The sequence below is a fragment of the Takifugu flavidus genome, chromosome 5, assembly GCF_003711565.1.
Source record: "Takifugu flavidus isolate HTHZ2018 chromosome 5, ASM371156v2, whole genome shotgun sequence".
NCBI lineage: Eukaryota > Metazoa > Chordata > Actinopteri > Tetraodontiformes > Tetraodontidae > Takifugu > Takifugu flavidus.
In genome coordinates this window covers 17,930,911-17,951,908 of record NC_079524.1, presented here as the reverse complement: position 1 = coordinate 17,951,908, position 20,998 = coordinate 17,930,911, and the positions used below count along the sequence as shown (strand labels likewise).

Below are 20,998 nucleotides of genomic sequence, written 5' to 3'. Positions count from 1 at the left end.
TCTGATAGAAGCTTCGTTGTCACATTCGGCTGTCTCACTTCACCTTCACAATAAGAGCATTGTTTAGGAGACAGCAGCGGGTGACTCTTCCCAACCCAGCCTGTCCTGTCCCTCTTTCTAATCCTCTGCCCACCAAAAGCATCAGAGTCCCCCATTTGAGTTTGTTCCTACTCAAAGGTCCTCATGTTAAACTTCAGCTTTCCGTCCACCAGTGCTTGAAGCTGAGTTCAGTCCTGGGGTCTGGCTCTGGGGCCAGTCCTGGGGTCTGGCTCTCGGGTCTGTCCTGGGGTCTGGCTCTGGGGCCAGTCTTGGGGTCTGGCTCTGGGGTCTATCCTAGGGTGACTGCTGGGGTCTGTCCTGGGGTCAGTTCTGTAAAGTCTAAAAATATCTGAATATACAGATATACTGTATGTAGCGGCACCACTCTCATTCCCAGCTAGTTCAGCAAAGACTCAGTTCTAGTCCAGCTTGGTGGTGCTGACAGCAGGTCCACCAACACCGAGGCAGAAGGTTTCATCCATGGCAGGAGCATCCAGGCAGCAGTGGTCCATGCTGAGGAGAAAAGAGGTTCCCCATGATATCCTGCCGAGGTTGGGTCCCTCAGGGGGGACATCAGAATGATTTAAGGCTGATTTAACACAGTCAGAAACCTAGAGCTGAACCAGGAGGTGGAGGAGGAGGAGGAGGAGGAAGAAGGAGGAGGAGGAAGAAGGAAGAAGAAGAAGGAGGAGGAGGAGGAGGAGGAAGGAACGGTGCTTTCTCAGCAACAGCTGGGTTCAAGAGTGTCATGAGCTCATTGAAAACTGCCCCAGACAGGAACACGTCCTGATGGATGGATGGATGATGGATGGATGGATGGATGGATGGATGGATGGATGGATGATAGATGATGGATGATAGATGATGGATGGATGGGTGGGTGGATGATGGATGGGTGGATGATGGATGGATGATGGATGAATAGATGGATGGATGGATGATGGATGGATGATGGATGGATGATGGCTGATGGATGGATGGATGATGGATGATGGATGGATGGATGGATGGGTGGTGGATGCTGGCTGGCTGGCTGGCTGCTGGCTGGCTGCTGGCTGGTGGCTGGCTGCTGCTGGCTGGCTGCTGGCTGGCTGGCTGGCTGCTGGCTGGCTGGCTGCTGCTGGGTGGCTGGCTGGCTGGCTGGCTGCTGGCTGGCTGGGTGGCTGCTGGCTGGCTGGCTGGTGGCTGGCTGGCTGCTGGGTGGCTGGCTGGCTGCTGGATGGGTGGCTGGCTGGCTGGCTGGCTGCTGGCTGGCTTGCTGCTGGCTGGCTGGCTGCTGGCTGGTGGCTGCTGGCTGCTGGGTGGCTGGCTGGCTGCTGGCTGGTGGCTGGCTGCTGGCTGGCTGCGGGCTGGCTGCTGGCTGGCTGGCTGGCTGCTGATGGCTGGCTGGCTGCTGGCTGGCTGGCTGCTGCTGGCTGGGTGCTGGCTGCTTGCTGCTGGCTGGCTGCTGCTGGCTGGCTGGCTGCTTGCCGGCTGGCTGCTTGCTGGCTGGCTGGCTGCTGGCTGGCTGCTGATGGCTGGCTGGCTGCTGCTGGCTGGCTGCTGGCTGGCTGGCTGGCTGCTGCTGGGTGGCTGGCTGGCTGGCTGCTGCTGGCTGCTGGCTGGCTGGCTGCTGGCTGGGTGGCTGGCTGCTGGCTGGCTGGCTGCTGCTGGGTGGCTGCTGGCTGGCTGGCTGCTGGCTGGCTGGCTGGCTGCTTGCTTGCTGCTGGCTGGCTGGCTGCTGGCTGGCTGGCTGGCTGGCTGGCTGCTGGCTGGCTGCTGCTGGCTGGCTGGCTGCTGGCTGCTGGCTGGCTGGCTGGCTGCTGGCTGGCTGCTTGCTGGCTTGCTGGCTGGCTGGCTGCTGCTGGCTGGCTGGGTGCTGGCTGGCTGCTGGCTGGCTGGCTGGCTGCTGGCTGGCTGCGGGCTGGCTGCTGGCTGGCTGGGTGGATGGATGGATGGATGGATGATGGATGGATGATGGATGGTGGAAACAAACGTGTTGATCAGGTTAACTGCATCAGGTTTGGGAGGCTCCAGTCTCATGAATGGACGCACTGGTTACCGTGACAACCACCACATGAGCAGTGGGTTCTGTTGCCACGGTGACAGCATCACTGGTCCTCTGTAACAGTTGTGTAGTTGACATTTGACCAGCATCACTGAGCCATCATCAATCAATGGTCTGTGGTACAGGTGCTTCACAGGTTAGAGGGGAGCTGCCCAGTCAACAAACATGAATGACACAAGTTCCCTTCTCCTCCCCCTCCTCCTCCTCCTCCTCCTCCTCTTTCTCCTTCCCCTCCTCCTTCTCCTCCCTCTCCTCCTCCTCCTCCTCCTCCTCCTCCTCCTCCTCTCCCTCCCTCTCCTCCTCCTCCTCCTCCTCCTCCTCCTCCTCTTCCTCCTTCCCCTCCTCCTCCTCTCCTCCTCCTCCTCTTCCCCCTCCTCCTCCTCCTCCTCTTCCTCCTTCCCCTCCTCCTCCTCTCCTCCTCCTCCTCCTCTCCTCCTCCTCCTCCTCCTCCTCCTCTCCCTCCCTCTCCTCCTCCTCCTCCTCCTCTCCTCCTCTCTAGTGGGTGCTGGCGTTTGAGATCTTTATTCCTCTGGTCCTGTTCTTCATCCTCTTGGGTCTGAGGCAGAAGAAACCAGCGATTGCTGTCAAAGAAGGTAGGAAATAAAGAAACTGGAAGGAGGAAGGAGGAAGACGTTTAAATGTTGAGATGTTTAAATGTTGAGATGTTTAAATGTTGAGATGTTTAAATGTTGAGACGTCCTCCCACCCTGAACAAGTGCGTTGGTCTGCTCTCCAAAGACTAAAGGTTTTCCTGTGGAAACACCGGTCCATGACACCGGTCCATGACACCCGTCCATGACACTGGTCCATGACACCGGTCCATGACAACGGTCCATGACACCGGTCCATGACACGGTCCGTGACACCGGTCCGTGACATCGGTCCATGACCCCGTCCATGACACCGGTCCATGACACCCATCCATGACACCCGTCCATGACACCGGTCCATGACATCGGTCCATGACACCGGTCCATGACACCGGTCCATGACATCATCCATGACATCGGTCCATGACACCGGTCCATGACACGGTCCATGAAATCATCCATGACATCGGTCCATGACACCGGTCCATGACACCGGTCCATGACACCCGTCCATGACACCGGTCCATGACACCCATCCATGACACCCGTCCATGACACCGGTCCATGACATCGGTCCATGACACCCGTCCATGACACCGGTCCATGACACCCATCCATGACACCCGTCCATGACACCGGTCCATGACACCGGTCCATGACACCGGTCCATGACACCCGTCCATGACACCGGTCCATGACACCGGTCCATGACACCGGTCCATGACACCCGTCCATGACACCCATCCATGACACCCGTCCATGACACCGGTCCATGACACCGGTCCATGACACCCATCCATGACACCGGTCCATGACATCGGTCCATGACACCGGTCCATGACACCGGTCCATGACACCCATCCATGACACCGGTCCATGACACCCGTCCATGACATCGGTCCATGACACCGGTCCATGACACCCGTCCATGACACCCGTCCATGACACCGGTCCATGACATCGGTCCATGACACCGGTCCATGACACCCATCCATGACACCGGTCCATGACATCGGTCCATGACACCGGTCCATGACACCGGTCCATGACACCCATCCATGACACCGGTCCATGACACCCGTCCATGACATCGGTCCATGACACGGTCCATGACACCCGTCCATGACACCGGTCCATGACACCGGTCCATGACACCCGTCCATGACACCCATCCATGACACCCGTCCATGACACCGGTCCATGACACCGGTCCATGACACCCGTCCATGACACCCGTCCATGACACGGTCCATGACACCGATCCATGACACCGTCCATGACATCGGTCCATGACACCGGTCCATGACACCCGTCCATGACACCCGTCCATGACACCCGTCCATGACACCCGTCCATGACATCGGTCCATGACACCGGTCCATGACACTCGTCCATGACACCGGTCACCTGACACCGGTCCATGACACCGGTCCATGACACCCGTCCATGACACATGACACCGGTCCATGACACATGGCGGGTCCATGACAACACCGGTCCATGACACAACCTGTCCATGACACCGGTCCATGACACCCGTCCATGACAAACACCGGTCCATGACACCGGGGGGGGGACCCGGGGGGTCCATGGATGTGACACCGTCCATGACACCGGTTCCCATGACACCGTCCATGACATCGGGCACCGTTCCATGACACCCCAGTCCATGACACAACCCGGTCCATGACATCCCATGACGGTCCATGACACGAACACCGTGGTCCATGACACCCGTCCATGACACCGGTCCATGACTCCTCCCTCATCATGACAGGCTGAGGAACAGTTGCTATGACGATGAGGATGTTTGGGTTGCTGGCCCTCCTTCACATTGAGGAGCATGTGCTCATCCCTCAGATGTAGAAGGTCATTGCTCCTGGCTGCTACACTTCGTCTCTTCTTCTTTGGTTCCTGCCTGATCTTTGGTTCCGTCCCTGGAGAACATGGTGGTGGCTCCAGTTGATGTCTCTTTACTTTGTCTCATCTCTTTCTGTCTCTCATGTATGATGCATGTTCTCTGCATGATGGACGCATCAGTATGTAAGTGCCACCATGTTCCTTTACCTGGCTGGTCCCAGGACGTCTCTGTGTGTCCATGTGTCCATGTGTCCCTGTGTCCCTGCATCCATGTGTCCATGTGTCCCTGTGTCCCTGTGTCCTCCTCCATTCAGTTGCTCAGCAGGTCGTCATTCATCCCTTTCAGGTCCGTCTTGAGCAAAACGCTCCTGTGTGGAAGGATGAGCGAGCCCCCCGACAGCCTATCAGTGACACTTTGGGTTAGGGTTAGGTTAGCATTAGAGCTAAGGCTAGGGTAGGGTTAAGGCTAGGGTTAGGGTTAGGTTAGCATTAGAGCTAAGGCTAGGGTAGGGTTAGAGCTAAGGCTAGGGTTAGGGTTAGGTTAGCATTAGAGCTAAGGCTAGGGTTAGGGTTAGAGCTAAGGCTAGGCTAGGGTTAGAGCTAAGGCTAGGGTTAGGGTTAGAGCTAAGGCTAGGGTTAGGGTTAGAGCTAAGGCTAGGGTTAGGGTTAGAGCTAAGGCTAGGGTAGGGTTAGAGCTAAGGCTAGGGTTAGGGTTAGAGCTAAGGCTAGGGTAGGGTTAGAGCTAAGGCTAGGGTAGGGTTAGAGCTAAGGCTAGGGTTAGGGTTAGAGCTAAGGCTAGGGTTAGGGTTAGAGCTAAGGCTAGGGTTAGGGTTAGAGCTAAGGCTAGGGTAGGGTTAGAGCTAAGGCTAGGGTAGGGTTAGAGCTAAGGCTAGGCTAGGGTTAGGGTTAGAGCTAAGGCTAGGGTAGGGTTAGAGCTAAGGCTAGGGTAGGTTAGAGCTAAGGCTAGGGTAGGGTTAGGGTTAGAAGAAGACGAGACGAGTTCACAGTTGTTGGTAACAGTGCTCTTCAGTCATGGTGCTCTACCGTTGTTAGTAAGAATAGTCTACGCTGCCTTCAGGGCCAGATGTTTCGTGTGGACAGGGCCAGATGTTTCGTGTGGACAGGGCCAGATGTTTCATGTGGACAGGGCCAGATGTTTTGTGTGGCACCATCTGCAGGAAGGGTGAGGAAGGCTGGTGAGGAGAAGGTCTGGTCACATGTTCTGCTCAAATCATCTGTGATAGATGATGATGATGATGATGATGATGATGATATCTGCTGAGTCCAGTAATGCTCCTGCAGCCGTGGGTGACATCTTTCTCTCCGTACAGCTAACGCCAGCTAGCTTGTGTGCTAACTTTCCTTCATGTTAACTCTGATCGTGTGTGTGGACCTGAGCTTTAACTCCAGTGTTTGCTGGCTAGAGAGGAGTCCTGCAGCTCAGATGTTGCTTGACAGTCCAGTTCAACAGTCCAGTGGACCTTCTGCTGGACCTGGAGCAACATCTGAGCTGACTGAGTTCTAGACGGACGCATCAGCTAATTTAGCTTTAATCTGTGTTTTCTCTCTGAACCACGTTGAAAGCATGAAGCCAGTGTTCAGGGGAACGTCCTCTCTGGCCACCAATCACCAAGATGCTCCTCATTGTGCTGTTTGACTCTAATGAGACATGTTGTCCCTGATGATCCTGTGTGTGTCCACCCTGGCTCCTGTCCCTTGGCTCCTGTCCCTGGCTCCTGTCCCTGGGTTCCTGTCCCTGGCTCCTGTCCCTGGGCTCCTGTCCCTGGCTCCTGTCCCTGGGCTCCTGTCCCTGGCTCCTGTCCCTGGCTCCTGTCCCTGGGCTCCTGTCCCTGGCTCCTGTCCCTGGGCTCCTGTCCCTGGGCTCCTGTCCTGGCTCCTGTCCCTGGCTCCTGTCCCTGGCTCCTGTCCCTGGGCTCCTGTCCCTGGCTCCTGTCCCTGGCTCCTGTCCCTGGGCTCCTGTCCCTGGCTCCTGTCCCTGGCTCCTGTCCCTGGGCTCCTGTCCCTGGCTCCTGTCCCTGGCTCCTGTCCCTGGGCTCCTGTCCCTGGGCTCCTGTCCCTGGCTCCTGTCCCTGGCTCCTGTCCCTGGGCTCCTGTCCCTGGCTCCTGTCCCTGGGCTCCTGTCCCTGGCTCCTGTCCCGGGGCTCCTGTCCCTGGCTCCTGTCCCTGGGCTCTCCTCCGGGGCTGCAGCCTTCTACAGCGCCGCCCCGCTCACCTCGGCCGGCATCATCCCCATCATGCAGTCGCTCTGCCCAGACGGACAGCGGGATGAGTTTGGCTTCCTGCAGTACCAGAACTCCACGTGAGAACTCGCCACAGCTTCACAACACGACATGAACCATAAAACGGGATTAAAATATCTGAGGACACGTTTGGATCCTTCTCACACACACAGTCATTAATGCCAGCAATGATCCAGAGACTCAGGAGAAGCTCGAGCTTTTGCTTGCAGAAGGGGCACAAACGCATGGTTAGCATTAGAGCTAAACGCATGGTTAGCATTAGAGCTAAACGTATGGTTAGCATTAGAGCTTAACGCATGGTTAGCATTCGAGCTAAACGTATGATTAGCATTAGAGCTAAACGCATGGTTAGCATTAGAGCTTAACGCATGGTTAGCATTAGAGCTAAACGTATGATTAGCATTAGAGCTAAGGCTAGGTGACCTGTCACATAGACGCAGCACTCGATCTGGGTCCATGTTGAGCAGAGCAGGTCATGGGAGGTGTTCTGGTAGCAGGGGGGTGTGCCAGAACACCTTCAGGGCACTGCCAAGGTACCCTTGAGCAAGGTACTGAAGGTTCTTGAGTGTTGTTGTCTGTGTCAGTGTGAGCCAGCTGCTGGAGCGCATCAGCCAGGTCGCCGAGCAGAACCGACTCTTCACCTCTGAGGGGCCAGGACTGGGCCAAGAGCTGGAAACCCTGCAGCAGCACCTGGACAGCCTCAGCTCTGCACCGTCATCACCAGACCTCACCTTCAACAAGACCCAAGGTCTCAGGAACGACTCTAAGGACCCGCCCACACCCCCTCAGGGGGGTTCACACCCTTTTCTTTGCTCTCATCTCTTCTGTGTGTGTGTGTGTGTGTGTGTGTGTGTGTGTGTGTGTGTAGACGTCACTCTGGCCAGTGTGTTGAAGGACCAGACTCTCTTCCAGCAGGTTCTGCTGAAGAACTTCTCTCTGTCCAAGGCCACCACCAGGCTACTGCTCCACACTCCTGTCAGCCTCACAGCGGTAATAACTCCTTTATTACCCCTGCCTGACTGAGGCGTGTGTGTGTGTGTGTGTGTGTGTGTGGTGTGTGTGTGTGTGTGTGTGTCTCACCTGTTTCTGTGTGCAGGTGCGCAGCCTCCTCTTAGGAACTAGAGATGGAGAAAGGAACCAGAGTCTGGAGCTGGGTCCAGGAGGCACCAGCCAGAAACCTGAAGACAGAGGTTCTTCTCTGCAGGTGAGACGGATCAAGGCTGTTTTCTTCAGGCTCCAGTTGGATCAGCCAAGTGGTCCTGCAGGTCCTCTTCGGTTTCTGAAGGCCACTTTGGTGACACGCTTTATGGCAGCGTTCAGAAAGAGAAGATGTTTGGGGTGAAGGGTGGCCAACACTGGCCCTCAATGATGAGAGCACACATGGTCCAGGGGGTTCCTCAGGGTAGAGCTGGGGGGGGGCAGAGGAGACGTGGATGAAGGAGACCGTGGGAGAGGAGCAGGAAGGGGGGGGTGATCACTGAGCCTCACACTGAACTGATGAAAAGGTGGAGAAATATATGGAGACGGGTCACTGTGATGGTCCAAGAATGAGATCAAGGTCTTTCCCAGCTCCACGAGTAGGAGGAGTGGGGATCAAAGGTCTGGTCCAACATCCTGCCCCTGGAGGACAGCCGACCCCTGGGACCGTTCCAAAGTTGCCCAGGCTGCCGATGTCCACCTGCTGGGTGGGGTTGGGTTTAAAATGAAGAGCAGGATGGACACCACTAATGAGGCTGGCCTGGCAGATGGAGCAACAGGCCCAAGACAAGTCCAACTGGGACAGGACAAGGGGACTAGGGTAGGCGAGGTATCTACGTACAGGTGTCTGGAACTAAAGGAGAGATTTCAAGTGAGACAAGGGTCCCAGCCAGGAGGTGAAGGCTCTTCTAGAAGGAGAAGGAGGAGGAGTTTGGCCCGTTCACCTTTGGTGTAGATGATGTTCTGATATGTTCTGTGTGTTCACTGTTCCCCCAATCAGGAGGGAGCCTCTGCAGGTGTGGAGGGTCCGGATGGAGGTCTGCTACATGAAGCATTGCGTGACCCAGCAGAAGCTGCTGGCAGAAGGACCCTCCCCAGGGGGACACCTGGGGCACTAGGAGGCTCTGATGGCACAGAAGACCAGAGAAAGAATCAGCAGGCTCTCAAGGACCTGGAGGTATGGCAGCGGTCTCTGAGGCATGCGTCCTCTTTATGCATCTGCTGGAGCCGGTCCAAGAACCCATCGTGACCCGTGAACCCCTGCTGTGTGTCTAACAGGGGGTTCTTCTGACCGGATCCATGCTGGAAGCCCTCACCTGTGGGCAGGGTGGCAGCAGTGAGCTCAGTAAGATCCTGCTGGTGCCGGAGCAGCAGCGGCGAGGGCTTCAGGTCTATTCTGACGCCATGTGTGGCGGCACAGACAGAGGCCAAAGGTCGGAGCGCTTCCGGAGGATGAGTGTGGCCCTGAAGCAGCACGTCGACATGAGGACAGCTGCTGAGAAGGTGACGCTGAAGCTGTCCACAGTTGCACACAACCACCAAGGACATGCATCAAAGTTCTCCCAATGTGTCCTCTTAGTTCTGGGGAACCAAAGACAGCGTAGAAGGCAGATGCTAAAGAATCTCCAGTCACTGATCTGAACGTCCACAATGATGGACTGATGTCAAGTCTGAAGGTCCTTGGGCCTTGAGCCCAGAAGGTTGTTCAAGTGGTTTCCCTTTTTAACATTAAAGTCCAGTTAAATTTGATCAAATCAGAGTGAATGAAAAGTACCATGAAACTATAATCCAGTTCTTACCCAGAACATCAGGACCACCTCCCTGGTTCTCCTTTCACCCTGACATGTTGACTCCTGAAGGTGTGCTGGGGTATCAGGGCATTAGCAGGTGCAGAAAGATGCATTACCAGGTAACCAGTTCACTGCTGCCTTTTGAGGGATTTGGACCCTTGCAGACCAGGACCACCCATCAGGACCACCCCTGTTGGGACCTGTTGGGACCCAGAGCCACAGTTTGGTCCATGTCAGACTAGGTCCATGTCAGACTAGGTCCATGTCAGACTAGGTCCATTTCAGTCTAGGTCCATTTCAGTCTAGGTCCATGTCAGTCTAGGTCCATGTCAGTCTCGGTCCATGTCAGACTAGGTCCATGTCACTCTAGGTCCATGTCAGTCTAGGTCCATGTCAGACTAGGTCCATGTCAGACTAGGTCCATGTCACTCTAGGTCCATGTCAGTCCAGGTCCATGTCAGACTAGGTCCATGCCAGTCTAGGTCCATGTCAGTCCAGGTCCATGTCAGACTAGGTCCATGTCATCTAGGTCCATGTCAGACTAGGTCCATGTCAGACTAGGTCCATGTCAGTCTAGGTCCATGTCAGTCTAGGTCCATGTCAGTCTAGGTCCATGTCAGACTAGGTCCATGTCAGTCTAGGTCCATGTCAGACTAGGTCCATGTCAGTCTAGGTCCATGTCAGACTAGGTCCATGTCAGTCTAGGTCCATGTCAGTCTAGGTCCATGTCAGTCTAGGTCCATGTCAGACGAGGTCCATGTCAGTCTAGGTCCATGTCAGTCTAGGTCCATGTCAGTCTAGGTCCATTTCAGTCTAGGTCCATGTCAGACGAGGTCCATGTCAGACTAGGTCCATGTCAGACTAGGTCCATGTCAGTCTAGGTCCATGTCAGACGAGGTCCATGTCAGACAAGGTCCATGTCAGTCTAGATCCATGTCAGTCTAGGTCCATGTCAGACGAGGTCCATGTCAGTCTAGATCCATGTCAGACTAGGTCCATGTCAGACTAGGTCCATGTCAGACGAGGTCCATGTCAGACTAGGTCAAATCTTCACGATTGGCCATTTTCCTGCTTCTTAAACACCAACCTTGAGTAGAAGATTTGAGCTTTGTTTAATATATCCCGAGGTCAGTGCTGTCCTCTTCACCTGGTGGTTGTGGTGCACCTGATGGCTCTACCATAACCATCATTAACCCTTTTCTGAGACATACTAGTAGCTGTGACTCCTTATTTCCTCCCAACCAGCTTCAGCTCCAGGAGCCCCGGGTGACGGCTCATCTCTCAGAGACTCGTCTCAGGGCCTTGTTGAAGGACTTGGCTGATTTTGAGAGGCTTCTGAAGGACGTGGACTTACTGTCTGGCCTAGCTCGTCTGCTACCTAAAGGAGCTTGTATGAGACAGACTTCAGCCTCGCCAACAAACGTGACGTGGCCCCTCAACAACACCACCTGGGGCCCCAACACCACTGACACCCCCAGAGAGGCTGCGGAGGATCGGGGAGATGGAGGTGGAGCATCAGGAGCAGAAACCAGGAAGGAGGAGTCAGAAAATCCTCATTCTCAGTTTTCAGCCTTTGTCCAGCTGTGGGCTGGTCTGCAGCCCATCCTGTGTGGCAACAACAGGTGGGTGAGGGGTGTAATGAAGGGACGATAAAGGGTAATTCATTAGTATACTAACATATTTGGCTGTGACCTCCCCTGAAGGATCATCGAGCCCGAGGCTCTGAAGAGAGGCAACATGAGTTCTCTTGGCTTCACCAGCAAAGAACAGCGAAATCTTGGGCTGCTGGTTCACTTGATGACTACAAATCCCAAAATCCTCTACTCCCCCATCGGCTCCCAGGCTGACAAAGTGATTCAGAAGGCAAGTCGCTGGTCAGACGAGATCAATACACACAGAACTGAAGGTCCCGAGGTTCTAGGCCTTCCGTTAGTCTGATGTAAACCTTTGTCTGGCCGTAGGCCAACGAGACCTTTGCGTTCGTTGGGAACGTGACCCATTACACCCGCGTGTGGCTCAACATCTCTGCACAGCTCAGGACGTTTCTAGAGGAGGGTCAACTGCACGACCACCTACTGTGGTTGCAACAGGTAGACCGTCCTCACGATGGCTCCAGAGACTTAACAGGTCAGGAAACCAGCCCTCAACCATGGGTCCATGTCTCCACAGCTCTCGTCTGAGTTTCAGCAGCACCCAGAACTGCTGAGCAGCTCCGACAGGGAGCTGGTGCAGGGTCTGATGGAGGGAAACTACAGTCTCCCCAACACCTCCACACTGCTGGAGCAGCTGGACACCATCGACAATGCCGCTTGTGGATGGACACGCTTTATGTCCAAGGTGTGTCTCTTTAAGTGTTGTGGTCCTGGCAGCACCTGACCATCAACCACAGGTCAATATCGTATCGTACCCAGAAGGACACGGTGACAATCTGTCCTACAGTCTACAAACTGTGTCTCCAGGTTAGTGTGGACGTCTTCAAGGGCTTTCCTGATGAGGACAGCATTGTCAACTACACCCTGAGTCAGGCGTACCAGGACAACGTGTCTGTGTTTGCCAGTGAGTCTCTGCGATACTTCTGTCTCTCTCTGTCTGTCCAGCTGGCTGTCCTCTGTGTAGTCACAACCAACATCTGTCCACTGTCAGACACCAACATCTGTCCACTGTCAGGCACAGACATCTGTCCACAGTCAGACACCAACATCTGTCCACAGCCAGACACAGACATCTGTCCTCTGTGTAGTAACAACATACATCTGTCCACTGTCAGACACAGACATCTGTCCACAGTCAGACACAGACATCTGTCCACTGTCAGACACAGACTGGATGTCCCTCCAGGATGTCCCAGCAGTGGGGACAGGGTGTGTCCTCTGGTCGGAGCGTCACTCTGCCTCCTCCCTCTTGCAGGCGTCATCTTCCACACCAGCAGTGATGGTTCTCTGCCCCCCCATGTGGTTTACAAAATTCGCCAGAACTCCAGCTTCACAGCCAAGACCAACGAGATCAGACGGGCCTACTGGCGCCCTGGACCCAACTCTGGAGGGAAGTTCTACTTCCTGTATGGATTTGTTTGGATCCAAGGTGCGTGGTTAAGGGGATGACTACCAACATTTATCATTTAAGGGATGAACTACCGACATTTATCATTTAAGGGATGAACTACCAACATTTATCATTTAAGAGATGAACTACCGACATTTATCATTTAAGGGATGAACTACCGACAGTTATCATTTAAGGGATGAACTACCCACATTTATCATTTAAGGGATGAACTACCGACATTTATCATTTAAGGGATGAACTACCGACAGTTATCATTTAAGGGATGAACTACCGACAGTTATCATTTAAGGGATGAACTACCAACATTTATCATTTAAGGGATGAACTACCCACATTTATCATTTAAGGGATGAACTACCGACATTTATCATTTAAGGGATGAACTACCAACATTATCATTTAAGGGATGAACTACCGACAGTTATCATTTAAGGGATGAACTACCGACAGTTATCATTTAAGGGATGAACTACCCACATTTATCATTTAAGGGATGAACTACCAACATTTATCATTTAAGGGATGAACTACCGACATTTATCATTTAAGGGATGAACTACCAACATTTATCATTTAAGGGATGAACTACCGACAGTTATCATTTAAGGGATGAACTACCGACATTATCATTTAAGGGATGAACTACCCACATTTATCATTTAAGGGATGAACTACCAACATTTATCATTAAGGGATGAACTACCAACATTTATCATTTAAGGGATGAACTACCAACATGAATCATTTAAGGGATGAACTACCGACATTTATCATTTAAGGGATGAACTACCCACATTTATCATTTAAGGGATGAACTACCAACATGAATCCTTTAAGGGATGAACTACCAACATTTATCATTTAAGGGATGAACTACCGACAGTTATCATTTAAGGGATGAACTACCGACATTTATCATTTAAGGGATGAACTACCCACACTTATCATTTAAGGGAGAACTACCAACACTGGGTAAACCCTGTGGTAAACCAGCCAGGGATGGGGGCATTGGTTGAGTTTACTCCGGAGAGGGAGTATTGAGGTCCGGGACCCACATCTGCCCAGATGTGGGTCGACAGTACCGGGTTTGTTCGGCCAGTCAGGAGATTGTTACCTGGTTTCGAGCCCAGACGGACTCATCCATCATCTTCTCACTGCTTTTCACAGGAAAACTAATGTTGTATGACAGAAGATTCCATGAATCAAGTGTCTCGTTAGCCAGTCAGCTGAGGAACCACCAGGCAGGACAGTAACCATGCTATTATTCTCAACAGCAGCAATAATAACAGCAGTAATAACAGGGATAATAAGAACAAGAGACCGATGGGAGGGTTCAAATGACCGTCCCATACATCCGTCCAGGTCGGTAGGAATAATCAGGTCCAACAATCAGGTGCTGCTCGATATGAGCGTCACAGAAAGCACAAACTTTAGAATCCTCGATGGATTTGACCTTCTGAGGTCTGTTCACGTGTGTGCAAGGACCTGGCATAAACCCCCACATGGTCATGTCTTCATGGACCTCAGTACACCAGCAGCCATCTGAGACAGAGGTGGTTGGAGGAACGTCGGTGTTTGGGATCAGAGTCCACCTGAAGGAGACATTTCTTCATGTGGTACCAACGTCGAGAGAGGAGAGTAGATGGGAAACGTCCTGCTTGAGTCTCTAAGGTCCTCATCGTGTTTGCAGATATGATCGAGAGAGCTATCATCAACACGTTTGTCGGCCATGACGTGGTGGAACCTGGAAACTACGTTCAGATGTTCCCCTACCCCTGCTACACCAGAGACGAGTAAGATCTGAGCCTTGAGCTCCTGGACCACATCCATAACAATAATTCACGAATTCCACATTTTCCAACACTCTAAAATCCTTTTTGACTTTGGAATGACAGACGTCTTCATTGTTGTTTTCCAGTTTCCTCTTTGTGATTGAGCACATGATGCCTCTGTGCATGGTGATCTCCTGGGTCTACTCTGTGGCCATGATGATCCAGCACATCGTCTCAGAGAAGGAGCAGCGCCTGAAGGAGGTCAGTGTGTGGCTGCTGCTGCTGTAGCCTGTAGCTGTAGCCTGTAGCCGCTGCTGTAGCCTGTAGCTGCTGCTGTAGCCTGTACCTGCTGTAGCCTGTAGCTGCTGCTGTAGCCTGTAGCTGCTGCTGTAGCCTGTAGCTGTAGCCGCTGCTGCTGTAGCCTGTAGCTGCTGTAGCCTGTAGCTGCTGTAGCCTGTAGCTGCTGTAGCCTGTAGCTGCTGCTGTAGCCTGTAGCTGCTGTAGCCTGTAGCTGCTGCTGCTGTAGCCTGTAGCTGCTGTAGCTGTAGCCTGTAGCCTGTAGCTGCTGCTGTAGCATGTAGCTGCTGCAGCTGCTGTAGCCTGTAGCTGCTGTAGCCTGTAGGTGCTGCAGCTGTAGCCTGTAGCTGCTGTAGCCTGTAGCTGCTGTAGCCTGTAGCTGTAGCTGCTGTAGCTGTAGCTGCTGCTGCTGTAGCTGTAGCTGTAGCTGCTGTAGCCTGTAGCTGTAGCTGCTGCAGCTGTACACATTACCAGCGGTGCGGCCTCCTCCCCAGGTGATGAAGATGATGGGTCTGAACAACGCCGTCCACTGGGTGGCCTGGTTCATCACTGGCTTTGTCCAGCTCTCCATCTCCGTCACGGCTCTGACGGCCATCCTAAAGTACGGGAAGGTCCTGTTCCACAGCGACCCCTTCATCATCTGGCTCTTCCTCACCATCTACGCTGTGGCCACCATCATGTTCTGGTGAGGATCCTCATCATCTCCAGACAGCAGCGTGGTGGACCATCAGGCCCAGTTAGCCTTTAGCATCTGGAGCGACGATAGCATGGAGCCTGTGTTTGGACTGGGAACGCTCAGGCCTTTGATCTTCAACTCTTTGTTGCATTGCAGCTTTCTGGTGTCTGTGATCTACTCCAAGGCCAAGCTGGCTTCAGCCTGTGGTGGAATCATCTACTTCCTCAGTTATGTGCCCTACATGTACGTGGCCATTCGAGAAGAAGTGGCCCATGACAAGATCACCGCCTTTGAGAAGTGCATCGCCGTAAGATGGAGTTGCTCCTCTCTCGTCGTTAGCTGTGGCGTTAGCATGATAGCGTGGTGACCATCTGCTGCTCCACCTGTGCAGTCCCTGATGTCCACCACCGCCTTTGGCCTGGGCTCCAAGTACTTTGCTCTGTACGAAGTCGCTGGCGTTGGAATCCAGTGGAGGACCATCACTCAGTCCCCGGTGGAAGGGGACGACTTCAACCTGGGCCTGTCCATGATGATGCTAATCATCGACGCCGCGGTGTATGGAGTGCTCACATGGTACATCGAGGCTGTGCACCCAGGTGAGCCTTCCTCCGCTCCTGGCAGCTTCCAGGAGAAGAAGGTGACCTGTCGCACGTCAGATGTGACAGAACAGTGTGTTTAGGATGCTAACGCTAATGCTAATGCTGACGATGCTTGCTCCTCTGGTCACACGTGGCCTTCCCATCTCCAGTGTTGTGTCCTTCCCTGCAGGCATGTATGGACTTCCGCGGCCATGGTACTTCCCACTGCAGAGGTCCTACTGGTCCGGCAGTGGGCGTGTTGAGACCTGGGACTGGCCCTGGTGCGGGGGCAGCACCACCCGGCTCAGTGTCATGGAGGAAGACCAGGCTTGTGCTCTGGACCAGCGCAGAACTGGTATGAAAGAACCCAGATGTTGGTAGATGTTGAGTCCACCAGAGCAGGCGTGTCTGAAGGGGAACCCTGGAGGTCAGGGGTTAACCCTAACCCTAACCTGTCGGTGGGACAGATAAGGGCTGTAACGAGTGGGACGGACAAAGGCTGTTAATTACTGTAGTTTCTGGACTATATGTGGCTCCGGAGTTTAAGTCGCACCAGCCAAAAAATGCAGAATAAAGAAGAAAAATAGATATATAAGTCGCATTTTGGGGGGAAATTGATTTGCTAAAATCCGAGACCAAGAACATACATTTCATCTTGAATGGCAATTAGCATGGATTAGCAATAGGGTTACGGTATGCTAACGTAACAAATTCAGCTAGTACACATGCCTAGAGGGCCCTCAGGTGGTCGTCAGTGTGAAAAGAGTACAAGTTGCACCCCTGACAAACTATGAAAGAAGGTGCGCCTTATAGTCCAGAAAATCCGGTATAAGCTAAAACCATGTTGGTATTATTCAGTGTTGTTAAAAGGCTTCCTGACTCTCATGGAGATGTGTCCCATTCTATTATGGGATGCATCTTTCTATTCTACTGCCCCCCCCTCTTCATGCCCGTGTGTGTTGTGGTTGTTCCTGTGCTCCTGGGGCAGGGGGGCTGCGGGGCATGGAGGAGGAGCCCAGCCATCTGCCCCTGGTGGTGTGCATAGACAAACTGACCAAGGTCTACAAGACGGGCAGCAAACTGGCCCTCAACAACCTGAGCCTGAACCTGCACGAGAACCAGGTGGTCTCCTTCCTGGGCCACAACGGAGCCGGCAAGACCACCACCATGTAAGGGGGCGGGGCCAGAGTGCTCGTATGATAGTGTGTCCCGAGGGTACTGACGGTCTCCGCTGCCCTAGGTCCATCCTGACGGGGTTGTTCCCACCCACCTCTGGTTCTGCCACCATCTACGGCCACGACATCCGCACAGAGATGGAGCGGATCCGCCAGAACCTGGGCATGTGTCCGCAGCACAACGTCCTGTTTGACAAGCTGAGCGTGGAGGAACACCTGTGGTTCTACTCCAGGCTCAAAGGCATGGCCGAAGAGGACATCCGCAGGAAAATGGACAAGTTGGTACCGGTCCACAGCGTTTCTGCCGCGCTTGGACCAGACAGAACCTTTCACTAGAAACCCATCCGAGGTGGGTTTCACGTGCACAGGTGAACCTTCCTCGACTCTTTGGTGTCTTGGTCCTGCAGGATGATCATCGACCTGGAGTTGTCCAACAAGCGCCACAGTTTGGTCCAGACGCTCTCCGGGGGCATGAAGAGGAAGCTGTCCGTCGCCATAGCGTTTGTTGGTGGGTCCAGGGCCGTCATCTTGGATGAGCCCACGGCAGGCGTGGACCCCTACGCTCGCAGGGCTATCTGGGACCTCATCCTGAAGTATAAACAGGGTGAGCTGCTGTTAGCTTAGCATTATTGTACTGGAGCAGTTGGTAACCTCCTGCCTGCTCACGAGCCGTTGGCCACTTGGTAAAGTTCTAAACTTTCATCATAAAGCCACAAAGTCTCAGCGTTAGCACTCAGTTAGCATCTGTCCCCTCAGTTAGCATCCGTCCCCTCAGTTAGCATCCGTCCCCTTAGTTAGCATCCGTCCACTCAGTTATCATCTGTCCCCTCAGTTAGCATCTGTCCCCTCAGTTAGCATCCGTCCCCTCAGTTAGCATCTGTCCCCTCAGTTAGCATCTGTCCCCTCAGTTAGCATCTGTCCACTCAGTTAGCATCTGTCCCCTCAGTTAGCATCCGTCCCCTTAGTTAGCATCTGTCCACTCAGTTAGCATCCATCCCCTCAGTTAGCATCTATGTCTCAAAGCAGCCACACAGTTCTCCAGTTCCAGATCCAGAACAGTGTCCCCGTCTGTCCCAGGACGCACCATCCTCCTGTCCACGCACCACATGGATGAGGCCGACCTTCTGGGAGACCGCATCGCCATCATCTCCCATGGGAAGCTCCAGTGCTGTGGTTCTCCACTCTTCCTGAAGAGCACCTACGGAGATGGATACAAGCTGACTTTGGTCAAGAGACAACGTGAAGGCTCAGGTCCGTGTGTAGACCACCTAGACTGGACCCTAACCCTAACGCTAACGCTCCGTCCCCCCGTGTCTCCCTCCCGTCCCAGGTGTGGACAGCCAGTCCCCCACCGCCCCTCTTTCATCTCCATCCTGCTCTCTGGCACCGTGTTCGGAGGCTCGCGTCACCCAGTTTATCCGCCAGTTTGTGGCGTCCTGCCTGCTGGTGTCCGACTCCAACACTGAGCTGTCTTATGTTCTGCCCTCAGAGGCCATCAGGAAGGGCGGCTTTGAGAGGCTCTTTCAGGTATTTGGAGCACAGCTGAACTCAACCTATACTAAATTATTCTAGCTAAGTTTCCCAGTATTGATGTTCTCTTTTAAATTATTTAACACATGGACACTGATCTAACCCCAAATCCTAACCCCTGAACCTAACCTTAACACCTAACCCCAAACCCTAACCCCTTGACCTAACCTTAACCCCTAACCCCTGAACCTAAACCCCAAACCCTAACCCCTGAACCTAACCCCAAACCCCAACCCCTGAACCTAACCCCTAACCCCAAACCCTAACCCCTGAACCTAACCCCAAACCCTAACCCCTGAACCTAACTCCAAACCTTAACCCCTAACCCCTGAACCTAAACCTTAAACCCTAACCCCTGAACCTAACCCCAAACCCTAACCTCTGAACCTAACCCTAACCCCTGAACCTAACCCCTAACCCTAACCCCTGAACCTAACCCCAATCCCCAATCCCTAACCCCTGAACCTAACCCCTAACCCTAACCCCTGAACCTAACCCCAAACCCTAACCTCTGAACCTAACCCCTAACCCCTGAACCTAACCTTAAACCCTAACCCCTAACCCCAACCCTGATCTTTGATGTCCTCCAAGGCTTTGGAGCACAACTTGGATGGCCTGGCCCTAACAAGCTTTGGAGTGATGGACACAACTCTGGAGGAGGTTTTCCTCAAAGTGTCTGAAGAGGACCAGTCTTTGGAGAACAGTGATGCTGGTCAGACAGCGTTCTACTCCACCCTAGCCCTAACCCTCAGACTCAGCAGCTGTTATGAGTTGACCTGCTTTCTTGTCTGCTCCTTGTGTCTTTCAAAGGCTCCCCTAGAGGGAAATCCTCGGTGGGTTCACCAGGGCCGGGGGGGCTGCGGGGCGAGGCTCCACCCTCTGTAGAAGATGAGAAGCCAGAGGTTGAGCTGAATAATCTGGCGAGGTCCTCTGAGCTGAGCCAGAGCCAGTCCTCCCTCAGATCCTCATCCTCTGTTGGCTCAGTGAGGGGGGAGGACAGTGGACTCTACGCAGACTTCTTTGGAGACTACCGCCCCCTGTTTGACCACAGCCAAGAGGCCGAATCTGCCAGCTTGAGGAGTAAGAGAAGAGCAAAGCCACTGTGAAGAACTCACACTTGATGTAGTTCACTGATCACCCCGGAGGTCAAGAGGTCATGTTTGGGCTTCCCTTGCAGGCGAGGCCAGGAGCCCCTCAATCACGCCGCCAGAGTTGGAGGGGCAGGGCAGCATCAAGCTGGAGGGTTGGGGGCTAAAGCTCAGTCAGTTCCACGGCCTCCTCGTCAAGAGGTTCCACTGCGCCAAGAGGAACACGAAGGGCCTGTTCTCCCAGATCCTCCTGCCGGCCTTCTTCGTCTGCGTGGCCATGACCGTGGCCTTATCAGTGCCGGAGATCGGTGAGGCTTCACTGACACCCCCAGGGCTGAAGGTTGGGTGTCTCAGGGGTTAGGGTTCTTCAGTTTCTGCTTGTTCCTGGATGGTGCCACAAAGGGGGCAGCAGTTCTAAACCATGAAGAGTCCTCCTCATCACTCTCTCCTTTCTTACAGGGGATTTGCCGCCGCTGATCTTGTCCCCATCACAGTATCACAATTACACCCAACCAAGAGGCAACTTCATCCCCTACACCAACGAAAACAGACCCTGGTACAGGTGAGGTGCTCCACCGTCACGTCTGCTCACTGGTTAAGACAAGTTCAAACTGGCCTGGCTGTGGAGAGATGGTGCTCTTCCACCGCTGGAGATGGAGATGGAGAAGGTGGAGATGGAGATGGAGAAGGTGGAGATGGAGATGGAGATGGAGATGGAGAAGATGGAGATGAAGATGGAGATGGGGATGGAGATGGAGATGGAGAAGATGGAGATGGAGGAGATGAAGATGGAGGTGGACAAGATGGAGATGGAGAAGATGGAGGTGGACAAGAAGGAGATGGAGAAGATGAAGATGAAGATGGAGGTGGAGAAGATGGGGTGATGCAGAGGGCAGATACTCGGGGTGGTGGATCCCGAACCACTAAACAAAGCTGCGTTTGACTTTGAACTATATTTGTGTTTGCATTAAAATGTGTTTTATGCTAACAGTCCTAAAACCACATTGTGGGATGGCTGCTACATCGTGTTAGCATTTCCTTATATAGCATCCAGCTCTTTTAGCCTTTATAAATATAACATGGACCTATAAACCATATTGGGCCTTTGGATTAGCAATGAAAAAAAGAAGAACCTGCTTATTTTCTGAGGTGAAGCTGCAGTTTGGGTAATTTAGAAGATGCCGTCCACATTCTTTCAAATCCAGAAGTTTGATATCAGTACGATCCTTTTCCGATCCAAGACGTCTCTTT

General features: G+C 53.5%; 1 protein-coding gene across 2 annotated transcripts in view; it reads left to right on the top strand.

Annotated features, from left to right (window-relative positions):
• abca2 (ATP-binding cassette, sub-family A (ABC1), member 2) overlaps window positions 1-20,998 on the top strand; it is a 34,085-nt gene that overhangs the window by 3,986 nt on the left and 9,101 nt on the right. For both annotated transcript variants that reach the window (XM_057031697.1, XM_057031696.1), the window contains exons 2-29: window positions 2,586-2,679; window positions 6,745-6,856; window positions 7,382-7,545; window positions 7,666-7,787; window positions 7,894-8,001; window positions 8,776-8,952; window positions 9,054-9,278; window positions 10,811-11,187; window positions 11,269-11,428; window positions 11,527-11,655; window positions 11,735-11,902; window positions 12,025-12,121; window positions 12,473-12,646; window positions 14,322-14,424; window positions 14,550-14,664; window positions 15,195-15,385; window positions 15,533-15,683; window positions 15,768-15,972; window positions 16,145-16,309; window positions 16,943-17,123; window positions 17,195-17,407; window positions 17,537-17,733; window positions 18,207-18,380; window positions 18,460-18,656; window positions 19,251-19,371; window positions 19,470-19,739; window positions 19,837-20,055; window positions 20,207-20,309. In XM_057031697.1, coding sequence (XP_056887677.1) covers window positions 2,586-2,679; window positions 6,745-6,856; window positions 7,382-7,545; window positions 7,666-7,787; window positions 7,894-8,001; window positions 8,776-8,952; window positions 9,054-9,278; window positions 10,811-11,187; window positions 11,269-11,428; window positions 11,527-11,655; window positions 11,735-11,902; window positions 12,025-12,121; window positions 12,473-12,646; window positions 14,322-14,424; window positions 14,550-14,664; window positions 15,195-15,385; window positions 15,533-15,683; window positions 15,768-15,972; window positions 16,145-16,309; window positions 16,943-17,123; window positions 17,195-17,407; window positions 17,537-17,733; window positions 18,207-18,380; window positions 18,460-18,656; window positions 19,251-19,371; window positions 19,470-19,739; window positions 19,837-20,055; window positions 20,207-20,309 — 4,712 coding nt within the window. The remainder of the gene's footprint in view (window positions 1-2,585; window positions 2,680-6,744; window positions 6,857-7,381; window positions 7,546-7,665; window positions 7,788-7,893; window positions 8,002-8,775; window positions 8,953-9,053; window positions 9,279-10,810; window positions 11,188-11,268; window positions 11,429-11,526; window positions 11,656-11,734; window positions 11,903-12,024; window positions 12,122-12,472; window positions 12,647-14,321; window positions 14,425-14,549; window positions 14,665-15,194; window positions 15,386-15,532; window positions 15,684-15,767; window positions 15,973-16,144; window positions 16,310-16,942; window positions 17,124-17,194; window positions 17,408-17,536; window positions 17,734-18,206; window positions 18,381-18,459; window positions 18,657-19,250; window positions 19,372-19,469; window positions 19,740-19,836; window positions 20,056-20,206; window positions 20,310-20,998) is intronic.